This window comes from Dryobates pubescens, chromosome 33 (assembly GCF_014839835.1).
Source record: "Dryobates pubescens isolate bDryPub1 chromosome 33, bDryPub1.pri, whole genome shotgun sequence".
In the NCBI taxonomy this organism is placed as follows: Eukaryota; Metazoa; Chordata; class Aves; order Piciformes; family Picidae; genus Dryobates; species Dryobates pubescens.
The window spans coordinates 2,946,459-2,959,401 of record NC_071644.1 but is presented as its reverse complement, the minus strand read 5'-3'; the positions used below and the strand labels follow the sequence as shown (position 1 = coordinate 2,959,401).

Here is a 12,943-nt window from a genome sequence, read left to right as displayed (position 1 = left end):
TGAATTAGGATTCTTGTGATTGACAGCTGCCTAAACATGAGCCAGCAGTGTGCCCAAGTGGCCAAGAACGCCAAGGGCATCCTGGCCTGCATCAGGAAGAGTGTGGCCAGCAGGAGCAGGGAAGTCCTTGTGCCCTGTGCTCAGCACTGCTTAGGCCACACCTGGAGTCCTGTGTCCAGTTCTGGGCTCCTCAGTTCAAGAAGGACATTGAGAGACTTGAAGATGTCCAGAGAAGGGCAACAAAGCTGGGGAGAGGTCTTGAGCACAGCCCTGGGAGGAGAGGCTGAGGGAGCTGGGGTTGCTTAGCCTGGAGAAGAGGAGGCTCAGGGGAGACCTTCTTGCTCTCTCCAACTCCCTGAAGGGAGGTGTAGCCAGGAGGGGGTTGGTCTCTTCTCCCAGGCAAGCAGCACCAGAACAAGAGGCCACAGTCTCAAGCTGCACCAGGGGAAGTTTAGGCTGGAGGTGAGGAGAAAGTTCTTCCCAGAGAGAGTTGTTAGCCATGGGAATGTGCTGCCCAGGGAGGTGGTGGAGTCCCCATCCCTGGAGGTGTTCAAGAGGGGATTGGATGTGGCACTTGGAGCCATGGTTTAGTCGTGAGGTGTGTGGTGCCAGGTTGGACTTGCTGATCTTTGAGGTCTCTTCCAACCTTGGTGATTCTGTGACTCTCAGCTGACTGTCCCAGCTGTCTCACCTGTAAACTGAGCACTGATCCTTTCCTGGCTGTCCATGAATGCTTTGAGTTCCTGCTGAGGACAGAGCTTCAACCGCTGTCAGCAGTGAGGAACTGCAGAGTGTTGGAGTTTCTTTTTGGCTTGGGTTGCTCCTTAAATGAATCTCATTCTGCCCTTCACCTCTTGCAGCTCAAATGGGGGCAGTAAGACCTCCCCAGCACTGTGCCAGTGGTCTGAGGTGATGAACCATCCTGGCTTGGTGTGCTGTGTGCAGCAGACCACGGGTGTCCCGCTGGTGGTGATGGTGAAGCCAGACACCTTCCTCATCCAGGAAATAAAAACCTTGCCAGCCAAAGCAAAGGTCAGTGTGGTGCTTCAGGCTGGCTGCCCCCCTGCTGTGGCCACAGCAGACACACCTCTGGTGCCCTGAGGGTCCAGCCCAGTGGGTGGACACAGGAAGCTGTGTATTTCATCCTGTAATGTCCTGCTCCCTACAAAACCCACCTGCAGGGTCCTGCACTTCCTCTTTCTTCCCTCACCATTCCTAGGGAGATTGGTCCCTGTCTGGTAATGGGTGGGGGGGGAACTCATCTCATGGCCTCTTGGGCCTGGTAGGCCCAAGGCAATCTCAGATCTGGCCAGCTGAGATTAGCCTAGCAGTGGAAGAGGGTCAGGGGAAGAAAAGAGCCCTGGGGGGTTTGGGTGTACCCTCAGGGTGGGGAAAGGGAAGTGTTGGGATGGTTTGGGGGTATGCTTTGGGATCTCTTTTGTCACTGTGCTTGTGGTTCTCTGTAAAACAGTCACTGCTTTTCCATTGACACTTTGCACCACTTCTGCAATCCCTTTGCCTGTGGTAGGAGGGAAGGGGAGGATCTACCCTGCAACCCACCACAGGAGTGGTGAGCCAGCCAGGAGCCCAGTGCTGGTAGTTGGCTATGCTTAACTATAGAATTAAACTAAGAGGTTGGGCCCCTCTGTTTTTGGCCCTTAAAACCTTGGGGTTTTTTTCCCCCATCACCAAGTCCTCTGGTCTTTGCAACTTTGCTAATCCAGAGAGGTTGTTCCTTCAAGCAGCAGCTCCCTGACAACCCCAGGGAGAGCTCCAGGCTGGGGACAATGTGGCTGGAGAGCTGCCAAACAGAGAGGGACCTGGGGGTGCTGATTGACAGCTGCCTGAACAGGAGCCAGCAGCCTGCCCAGGGGGCCAAGAAGGCCAAGGGCATCCTGGCCTGCAGCAGGAAGAGTGTGGCCAGCAGGAGCAGGGAAGTTATTCTGCCCTGTGCTCAGCACTGCTTAGGCCACACCTTGAGTCCTGGGTCCAGTTCTGGGCTCCTCAGCTTAGGAAGGAGGTTGAGCTGCTGGAAGGTGTCCAGAGAAGGGCAAGAAAGCTGGGGAGGGGTCTGGAGCACAGCCCTGGGAGGAGAGGCTGAGGGTGCTGGGGTTGCTTAGCCTGGAGCAGAGGAGGCTCAGGGGAGACCTTCTTGCTCTCTCCAACTCCCTGAAGGGAGCTTGGAGCCAGGTGGGGGTTGGTCTCTTCTCCTAGGCAGCCAGCCAGCCCCAGAACAAGAGGCCACAGTCTCAAGCTGTGCCAGGGGAGGTTTAGGCTGGAGGTGAGGAGAAAGTTCTTCCCAGCAAGAGGAATTGGCCATTGGAATGTGCTGCCCAGGGGGTGGTGGAGTCCCCATCCCTGGAGGTGTTCAAGAGGGGCTTGGATGTGGCACTTGGTGCCATGGTCTAGTCATGGGGTCTGTGGTGCCAGGTTGGACTTGCTGAGCTCTGAGGTCTCTTCCAGCCTTGGTGATGCTGTGACTCTGTGACTTGCATCGCTCTCCTTTGCAGATTCAGGACATGGTGGCCATCCGCCACACAGCCTGCAACGAGCAGCAGAGGACCACCATGATCCTGCTGTGTGAAGATGGCAGCCTGAGGATCTACATGGCCAATGTAGAGAATACATCCTACTGGCTCCAGCCCTCTCTGCAGCCCAGCAGCGTCATCAGCATCATGAAGCCAGTCCGAAAGCGCAAGGCAGCTGCCATTAGTAAGGAACTTCTCATAGCTGTCCTGTGCAGGGTGGCAGAGGGAGATGCAAGGGTTGGTCACCACTGGATGGACACTTGAGGTGCTCACTTCTCACAGCATCCCAGGATGTCTTTCTTCCCAGCAAGAGAGATTGGCCATTGGGATGTGCTGCCCAGGGAGGTGGTGGAGTCCCCATCCCTGGAGGTGTTTAGGAAGAGCCTGGATGAGGCCCTTGGTGCCATGGTTTAGTTGATTAGATGGTGTTGGGTGAGAAGTTGGACTTGATGGCCAATTACTCTCTCTGGGAAGAACTTTCTCCTCACCTCCAGCCTAAACCTCCCCTGGCACAGCTTGAGACTGTGTCCTCTTGTTCTGGTGCTGGTTGCTTGGGAGAAGAGACCAACCCCCAGCTGGCTACAACCTCCCTTCAGGGAGTTGGAGAGAGCAAGAAGGTCTCCCCTGAGCCTCCTCTTCTCCAGGCTGACCAGCCTCAGGGCTGAGTGCTGGCTAGGCCTGTGTGAAATGCTTCCATGGATGTGTATCGAAGCAGAGCCCTCCCTGGCTCCCACAGGCATTGCCAAAGGAGCCAAGCTCATCCCACAGCTTCCTTACCATCCATAGCTTTGCCTCTTCAGCTGCCTTTGGTTACAGCCATGCCTCTTCCCTTCCAGCAACTCGCACCTCCAGCCAGGTGAACTTCCCTATTGACTTCTTTGAGCACAACCAGCAGCTGACAGATGTGGAGTTCGGAGGCAACGACCTGCTGCAGGTGTACAACGCTCAGCAGATCAAGCACCGCCTCAATTCCACCGGCATGTACGTGGCCAACACAAAGGTAAGAGGGGCACTCTGGGCCTTCCCTTGGGCTTCTTGCTGACACTCTTGGCTGGATTGATGGCTCAGGAGTCTGCTTTGTCCTACTGATCCTGGACAAGTCCAGTGACACTGCTAGATAACACTGGAGGTGCCTGTCTGCAGACATCAGAGTCTTGGCTTAGAATGGTTTGGGTGGGAAGGGACCTGGAGAGCTCATTTAGCTCAGCTCCCCTGCAGCCAGCAGGGACATCTGCAACTAGAGCAGGTTGGTCAGACCCCCAAAGAACCTGACCTGGAATGTTCCCAGGAATGGGGCACCTACCACCTCTCTGGGGCAACAGGATCTCACCACCCTCAGCATCCAAAAATTGTCCCTTCTATTTAGTCTAAATCTTCCTCTTTTAGTTTCAAACCATCACCCACCTTGCCCAGCAGGCCCTGCTAAAAGGTCTGTTCCCATCTTTCTTATCTACCCCTTTAAGCACTGAAAGGCCACCAGAAGGTCTCCCTGGAGCCTTCTCTTCCCCAGGCTTGAACAACCCCCAGCTCTCTCAGCCTATCTAGACAGGAGAGCCACTCCCAGCCCTCAGGGAATGAGTTCACCGCTTAGGAGGGAATTTTTGACTTGACTTTTGTGAGCTCGTGGTGTCTGTTGTGCAGCCTGGAGGTTTCACCATTGAAGTGACAAACAACAACAGCACCATGGTGATGACAGGGATGAGGATCCAGATTGGGACACAAGCCATAGAGCGGGCTCCCTCCTACCTGGAGATCTTCGGGCGCACCATGCAGCTGAACATGACCAGGGCTCGCTGGTTCGACTTCCCCTTCACCCGGGAGGAAGCCTTGCAGGCTGACAAGAAGCTGACCATCTTCAGTGAGTCTTTGCTTAGGTGGTTGCTTTGCCTGGTTGGTTTGGTTTGGGTGGCTTGAAGCTCCCAGCAGGAGAAGGTTTCCATGATCTCTTTGTGTGACCCAGCTACAGAAATAGTTTGAGGGGGCAAGGTCTTGAGCATTTCTTCACGTTGTTTATGGCTCAGGTCCTTGCTGCAGTGGATGAATGCATCAGGTCTTGGGGCAACACCCCAGCAGTCATGGGTTCATGAGATTCATGGAATGGTTTGGGTTGGAAAGGCTCTTAAATGACCTAATTCCATCCAGTTCCAACCCTCCTGCTGTAGGCAGGGACACCACCCACCAGCCCGGGTTGCTCAAGGCCTCATCCAGCCTGGCCTTGAACACCTCCAGGAAGGGGGCATCCACAACCTCCCTGGGCAACCTGTTCTAGTGTCTCCCCACCCTCACTGTCAAGAATCTCTTCCTAATCTCCAGTTTAAACCTCCCCTCCTGAAGCCTCAATCCATTCTCTCTCATCCCATCACAACAAGCCCTTGTCAAAAGTCCCTTCCTTGCTTTCTTTGTAGGCACCTTTCAGGTACTGGAAGGCCACTATATGGTGTCCTTGGAGCATTCTTATCCACCCCCCCTGCAGCAAGCAGGGCCACCTCCAACTAGATCATAGCCTCATCAAGTTTAATCTTCAATGTCTTCAGGGCTGAGGCCTCAACCACATCCTTGGGCAACCTGCTCCAGTATTTTACCACTCTCATTGTAAGGGGGGGTTGGAACTAGATGGTCCTTGGGGTCCCTTCCAACCCTGACTGATACTATGATACTAAGAATTTTGTGGTGAGCTAATGGATGAGGAAAGTGGCCTGGAAAGGGAGATGAAGCTGTGGCTTGGTGATGCAGCCTGGTGGCTCTCCTGACCTTGTGAGGTGTGATGCTTGTGGGTGCTCAGGAGGAGCTGTTCTGTTCGTTTTTAAGACGCTTCTCTTGTCGCTGCAGTCGGAGCTTCTGTGGATCCTGCTGGAGTCACCATGATGGATTCCATCAAAATTTATGGCAAAACCAAGGAGCAGTTTGGGTGGCCTGATGAGCCCCCCGAGGACTTCCCCTCTGCCTCAGTCAGCAACGTTTGTCCCCCAAACCTGAACCAAGGCAACGGCACCGGGGACGCCGAGTCTGCCGCCCCCGCGGCTGCCAGCGGCACTGTCCTGGAGAGGTATTTCTGCAGCCTTGCTTTGCTTTCTCCTTGCCAATGGGTAGAGGGGACCTAGGTACCCTTGTGTGCTTTTCCTGAGCTGGGGGAAGTGGCAGGAGTTAGTGAGGTGCCCTCACTGCCACACAAACTAACAAGTGAACACCGATCTCAGGCAGGCTTTGTGCTCGCTCGTGTTCGACCTGCTGGAGTAGAAGGGTAGATCTGTGTGCATGCTTTGTCTTGCCAAGTTCATTTGTGACAGCAGTCTTGAAGAGCTAAAAGATTTCTGCTTCCTTGCTACATTTTCTCATTTCAAGCTGGTCTTTACTTTTTTTTTCTCATTCTTTGGAGCTCACAAAGTTCCTGAAGTTAAGCTCAGCTTTAGGAAGAGCTTTGTGTGTGACCTTGCTTTAGGGCGAGCTGGTTCCCACCAACTTGTCTCAGGTTTAACCACTGTGGTGGAGAAAGTGTTGGGGTAGTTTTTTTGGCCCCCATGGCCCTAGTGAGAGTCAAACCACAAGGGTGAGCTGGGCATGGATTTAGCAGGAGAGAGAGAGAGAGAACTCTTTTGGTGTTACATCCACCCTGTGTTCTTTTGCTGAGCTCATACAGCCTGCACCATGAGGAGCGTAGAAAGCCTCTCAAGCTAGCAAGGGCAGCACAGAAATAGATCCCAGAGGATCTAGCACTGCTGAAAGTGAGCATTCTAAAGGATGGGCTGCTTGGCTGTGAGTAAACCATGGCTGAGTTTGTCTTAGTGAAAGGCTCAGGTCAGGGTTCAGGGCTTGAAGTTTCAGGGATGCCCAGCTGAAGAAACTGCCTGGCCAACCTTTGCTATTTGGTCATAACAGTTCGTGGGAGGTTATCTTTTCTCCCCTCCTCTGCTGTGGCCTCTCCACAAGATGTCCCTCTCTGCACAGACATCCTTTCTGCTTTTCCAAAGCAGGAGGATTACAGTAGATCAAAACACTCAGAAGGGAGAAACTGATTTGATTTCATTGCAAGTGGCACAGAATGCAGCAGGGTCCCCTTAGAAAGGGCGCTTGGGTGGGACCAGCTAACAGCGGGCAAGAAGCCCTTCTCTTGTCGGAAGTTTGCTGTCTGCACTTCAGATTTAACCTTCAGTGGTGCTTTTAAGCAGTGTTGCTTGGCTTCTCTGTGCTGGGTGGCCTGCTCCTCCTTCCTGTGTCCTGCTTTGGGGCAAGTGTCTGCTGCCCAGGTTAGCAAGACCCACGCTTAGCTTCCCTGTCCGTAGCGCTCTGCCACCCTCCCGATTTCCTGTCGCGTAGGATGTGCTCTAGGGAGAGGTTTGGTGGTGTTTGCTTTTGGTTTTTTTTTCCTGTGAGCTTGACACATTATTTTTTTTATTATTATTATTATTTATTTTGATTTCTTTTTGTTTTGTTTCCTTTTTTTTTTTTTTTTTTATTTCCTTTTCCTTTGCTTCCCCCAAAAGTTCTGAAACTGAGTCCCTAACCACCCTGGACCGGTTAGTATGGCATCCTTTACTCTGCACGAGTGAGTGTGTGTGTGTGTGTGTGTCAGAGAGCCAGAACACATGATTGTGGCTGGTGGTGACTTGCTTTCTTTCCTTTATCCTGGTTCTGTTGGTGCTGTTGTTTTCCCTGTGCCATTTTGCTTCTTTACATTCTGGTCATTGCATGGCAGGTGGGTCAGAGAAGTGTGAAGGCTGAGGTGGTTTGTGGATTCCCGCTGCACACACGGCGTAATTGTTGCTCGTTCGACAGGCTCCTTGTTTGGCTTTGCTCCCTCCTTGCCTCTCTTTACCCCTCTTTTATTCCCCTACCAGCTTTAAGGGGGGTGGCTGTGGGGAGTGGGGAGTGTCATGTTACTTACCACCACCACCACCACCAAGACCAGGCAAGTGTTGTTTCTCCTGCCTCATATCCAACCCTGCGCTGTTATTTCTCCCCTTTAATGCTCTCTCTTCCCTCCTTTTCCCTCTGTTCTTCTTGCACTGCTCCTCTGGTGTGTCAGGTGGCATTTCATGGAATCATAGTTGGAAAAGACCTCTAAGATCATGGAATCCAACCATAACCCAACTATCATGACCACTAAACCATCTCCTGAAGCACCACATCTTGTTTCTTGAACACCTCCAGGGATGGTGACCCCACCACCTCCTTGGGCAGCCTGTCCCACTCTTGCAGGGAAGACACTATTCCTACTCTCCAACCTAAATCTCCCCTGGTACAATTTCAGGCCATTTCCTATCACTGGTTACTTGGGAGAAAAGACCAACCCCTACCTCACTCCAGCCTCCTTTCAGGGAGTTGTTGGAAGCAATGAGGTCTCCCCTCAGCCTCCTCTTCTCCAGACTAAACACCCCCAGTTCCCTCAGCTGCTCCAGAGGCCCTCTGGACCCTCTCACCAGCCTCATTGCCCTCCAGACCCCTCAACCAGCCTTGCTGCTCTTCCCTGAACACATTCCAGGACCTCCCAAGACACCAACTGCAGGGGGAATCTCAGCACTTTGCCACAAGCTGTCAAGGACTTCTTTCCCCTCGGGGCGAGCGTGTTACTTCTCTTGCCTCTACCCCCCCGTTTGCACCTCAGCATCTCTCACTCAGGTCACCCCCCCCCAGGTTAATTTTTTTCCCCCCTCTGGCATATTTTGGAGTTGAAACTCCCCAGCTTGGAAGGAAGCAACCTGTGTGTGCTTGTGAAAGCAGCCAGGGAGCGGAATCTTGCTCCCTTGGAGATAGTCGGTTCCGCTTCTTTTCCCCATGTGTCATCCCCCAGCCTTGATCTGCAGTCATCTGTACGTCTGTGGGCCATGGTGAATTGGTACTGTCAAGACAATCCAAGTTATCCCTGCTGCAGGCTGCGTGAGGAGATGTTTTATCCTCTTTGGGAGAGAAAAGCCCCTGTCTTTCAGCTGTGGATTATTAAAGCAGTCCTAAGTTTGTCTGTGAGCGTGAGCCAGGTTTAACTCCGGTCTGTAACACAATGAAATGATATGCATGGTGCCTGTGGCAGGTTTTATCATGCTTTGATTCTGTACTTGGCATTCGTTAGCTGTCTCTTGAGCTACTCATGACTGTAGCCTGCATAAAGCAAAGTGCTCAGGGAGAGGAGAAGGGTTGCTGTACTCAAGCCTGCTTTCCTTTCTCCCTCCAGGCTAGTGGTGAGTTCTTTAGAAGCGCTGGAAAGCTGCTTTGCTGTAGGACCAGTCAACGAGAAGGCAAGTAACTTTGTGAATACATTCTTGAGCTTTCAGAGCTGGGGGAGGAGGGAGGGGTGAGAATCAGCAAGCACCTCCTGCAGCCCTGGGGGCCTGATACCGACTGAGAGCTGCATCCCTTTCGCTCTGAGCCCTGATCTGAAAGTTGACTTAGCGAAAAGCGTCTGAAACTAGTTTGGAATGACAATTGGCATTTGCATTTAGTGCTGGTGGGATTTGTGGTGCTGCAGCCTGACCTCCTTTGCAAAGAAACCAGCAGGGTGGAAGGAAACCCAGAAATCTCAGCAAGGGCTTTTTCTGCTGTAGAGATGGGAAGTGTTCCTCTACATGTCACACAAGGCATGGAGGAGGCTGTCAGAGCGGTGCTGGAGGGAGGCAGGAGCAGCGTGAGGAGGGGAGGGAGCTGTAGGTACACCGAGAAACCAACCTCATGCCATCAGCTTAATACTGAAGAATGATCCTTTGTCTCTTCTTGGGAGCAGGAGAAGAATAAGGTGGCAGCTCAGGAACTGGCCACTATGCTGCTGTCCATGCCAGCTCCTTCCAGTGTCCAGCAGCAGACCAAGAGCCTCCTGGCCAGCTTGCACACCAGCCGCTCTGCCTACCATAACCACAAGGTAACCCCCTGCAAGGCCTCCAGCTGCAGGCTGGCAGAGGGCAGATCTGCACTGGAGATTAGGAAGAAATCCTTGACAATGAGGGTGGGGAGACATTGGGGAGCAGGTTACCCAGGGAGGTTATGGATGCACCCCTGCCTGGAGGTGTTCAAGGCTAGGTTGGATGAAGCCTTGAGCAACCTGGGCTGCTGGGAGGTGTCCCTGCCCATGGCAGGGGAGTTGGAACTGGATGATCTTTAAGGTCCCTTCCAACCCAAACCATTCTGTGATGATTTCAGTGTCTCTTGCAACTTGCCAGTTCATGGTTGAGGGACAACATGCCCCTGCAAAGCCCTTCCTCCACACAACATAAACCTGATGGCTGACTGTCAGAATCACTGAATGTTAGGGGCTGGAAGGGACCTCCAAAGCTCATCCAGTCCAACTCCCCCTGCCACAGCAGGATCACCTAGAGCAGGTCACACAGGAACACATCCAGATGGGTTTTGAATATCTCCAGAGAGGGAGACTCCACAACCCTGCTGGGCAGCCTGTCCCACTCTTCCATCACCCTCAGCTGACTGGCTGTCCTTCAGCTCCTGCTGCCTGCATTGCTGGCTTTTGTCTTTCACCAGCACTTAGCTACTCATAATGCTTTTGGAAGATTTAGGAGGGGGGGAAAATCATGGCAGTTAACCTCAGGAAATCAGGATCTGAAAACACATGGAGTTTGTCTGCAAACTGTAGCTCTGGTTCCCATTTCCACAGGCTTAGGGTGCTAGGAGAATCCAGCAGTGGTTAGCCTGGTGCTGACATGATTGCAGATGCCTGCAGATAGCCTTTGCTAACCCCTTGGGTGGCTGTGTTCATGCACTGCATTTACATGTGCATCAAAATCAATTCCTGAGCCAGATTTCTTCTGCTGCAGGTTGACTTTTTAACATGAGTGGTCCTTCTTAGATGGCTTTGGCCAAGGTTTAAAGCAGCAAATGCCACATTTCCCCAGGATCTGTCCTGCAGATGTGCTCCAGGTGCTCTGTTGTGCTGCTGTCTGTTGTTTTTCGTTGCCTATGTCCTCTTCCACTTCACAGGATCAAGCATTGCTAAGTAAAGCCATTCAGTACTTGAGTTCCTCAACCAAAGAAGGAAAGGACCTTGATCCTGAAGTGTTTCAGAGGCTGGTCATCACTGCTAGATCCATTGCTATTATGAGACCCAACAATCTGGTCCACTACACAGAATCAAAGCTGCCACAGCTGGAAGCAGGTAGAGGAGTCTCTCATTTCCTTCAGCTTTCTGCTGGGATGATCCAAGATGTCTTGGGGATACCTGGTTCTGGGTGTCAGGAGCTGTGTCTGACACACTTGTGGGTGTGCACATGGGAGCCTCTGACAAAAGCCATGCCCAGTAAAGCCTTGTGTTACCCTTCTTGTTCCATCTCTCCCTGCATGTATCTGACAGCTGTGGTTTAATCTCTGCAGAGGGTGAAGAAGGGCAGGATGCCCAGAAGCACACTGAAGGAGATGGCTGCACCTTCATTACCCAGCTGGTTAACCACTTCTGGAAGCTGCATGCATCCAAGCCCAAGAATGCCTTCCTTGCCCCTGCCTGCCTGCCAGGTGTGCTAGCTCTTCACTTCTCTGTTTGGAAGGGTCCTGTTTTAAGTTTGGAAAAGAGAGAAAGGAGAAACTTCAATGCGTTTGTGGTGCTCACACTGTGCCTTGAAGTCTGCTTACTGAAGAGGCTTCCTGCAGTGTCTCACCCTGTGCTGAAATGGTTGATTGCAGTCTTGCTTTTGTCCCTCTTTAGGTCTCACTCATGTTGAAGCCACAGTCAATGCTTTGGTGGATATTATCCATGGATACTGCACCTGTGAGCTGGACTGTATCCATACAGCATCCAAGATCTACATGCAGATGTTGCTGTGCCCGGTATGTCGTCTCACTCTGCTCTGCTTCAGCCTGTAACAGGGCAGGTTTATGTTGGACATGAGGAGCAATATCTTCACTGGCAGGGTTGTCAAGGCCTGAATCAGGCTGTCCATGGCAGTGGTGAAGTCCCTATCCCTGAAGGGACTGAAGAGCCCCACAGATGTGGTGCTGAGGGCCATGGTTTAGTGGTGACCTGGCAGTGCTGGGATAATGGTTGGACTCCATGATGTTAAAGAGTCATTTCCATGCCTCTGTAATATGAAAAGAATTAAATACAGGTAGAAAATAGAGGCAGGCAGCCAAAACCACTCAGCCAGAAGTGAATGAAGGGGAAATGTTTGTCATGTTCTGTATGTGCAGTGCTGGGTCTTGCTTTGTGGCTGCTGGGGGCGAGACGGAGTTCAGAAGCCAGGCAGTGCCGTGTGTCTTTCTTGAACCACAACCAGCAGAGAGCTGGAAGGGGATTTTTAGCTGTCTTTCCAAACACTGGCAAAGCTTAAGAAGTTTAGTGATTAACTGTTAACTCTTTAGGATCCTGCAGTGAGCTTTTCTTGCAAGCAAGCTTTGATCAGAGTGCTGAGACCGAGGAACAAGCGGAGACACGTCACCTTGCCATCCTCCCCACGCAGCAACACTCCTATGGGTATGCAGCAGGAAGAGTGTGGCCAGCAGGAGCAGGGAAGTTATTCTGCCCTGTGCTCAGCACTGCTTAGGCCACACCTGGAGTCCTGTGTCCAGTTCTGGGCCCCTCAGTTTAAGAAGGACACTGAGAGACTTGAAGGTGTCCAGAGAAGGGCAAGAAAGCTGGGGAGGGGTCTGGAGCACAGCCCTGTGAGGAGAGGCTGAGGGAGCTGGGGTTGCTTAGCCTGCAGAAGAGGAGGCTCAGGGGAGACCTTCTTGCTCTCTCCAACTATCTGAAGGGAAGTTGTAGCCAGGTGGGGGTTGGTCTCTTCTCCTAGGCAGCCCGCACCAGAACAAAAGACACAGTCTCAGGCTGTGCCAGGGGAGATTTAGGCTGGAGGTGAGGAGAAAGTTCTTCCCAGAAAGAGGAATTAGGCAAAGGAATGTGCTGCCCAGAGAGGTGGTGGAGTCCCCATCCCTGGAGGTGTTCAGAAAAGGCCTGGGTGTGGCACTTGGAGCCATGGTTTAGCTGTCAGGAGGTGCTGGGTGCCAGCTTGGACTTGCTGAGCTCTCAGGTCTTTCCCAACCTTATTGATTCTATGATTCTAAGATCCCTTCAGCTTTGCTTTTCAATGAGCACCACCTCCTTTATTTGTCAGAAAAGACAAGAAAATAAGGCAGCTGATAAATGGGGACTGAAAAAAATGACTAAACCCAGTCTTTCTTACTCCTTTGGCTCTTGTCTCCCTCAACCCCTTTTTTGTTTCAGGTGAGCGTTCAGCTTTGCTTTGGTATTCTGGGATGGAAAGAGATCTCTTTGAGAGATTCTCCTTCCAGAGACAGGGAAATCTGATTATTTTCTGTAGTAATCCAGGCTGCCTCAGGATTTCTGTGGCTATTTCCAAATCCTTAGGGATCATTCATCAAGATGTGTGCAGCCACCATTAGGGTATCAGCTCTCCAGCCAAGGGAGCCCTGAAGTGAAGTGGTAGTTCTCATGCAATCTGTTAGTGGCTTGGGAGGGGGTATAACTGAGG

General features: G+C 52.2%; 1 protein-coding gene across 1 annotated transcript in view; it reads left to right on the top strand.

The window, feature by feature from the left end:
• Positions 1–12,943, top strand: part of UBR4 (ubiquitin protein ligase E3 component n-recognin 4) — a 152,848-nt gene that overhangs the window by 54,780 nt on the left and 85,125 nt on the right. The window contains exons 45-55 of the mRNA XM_054175753.1: positions 861–1,032; positions 2,511–2,712; positions 3,365–3,528; positions 4,170–4,386; positions 5,358–5,574; positions 8,695–8,758; positions 9,241–9,375; positions 10,446–10,620; positions 10,836–10,973; positions 11,164–11,285; positions 11,817–11,928. Coding sequence (XP_054031728.1) covers positions 861–1,032; positions 2,511–2,712; positions 3,365–3,528; positions 4,170–4,386; positions 5,358–5,574; positions 8,695–8,758; positions 9,241–9,375; positions 10,446–10,620; positions 10,836–10,973; positions 11,164–11,285; positions 11,817–11,928 — 1,718 coding nt within the window. The remainder of the gene's footprint in view (positions 1–860; positions 1,033–2,510; positions 2,713–3,364; positions 3,529–4,169; positions 4,387–5,357; positions 5,575–8,694; positions 8,759–9,240; positions 9,376–10,445; positions 10,621–10,835; positions 10,974–11,163; positions 11,286–11,816; positions 11,929–12,943) is intronic.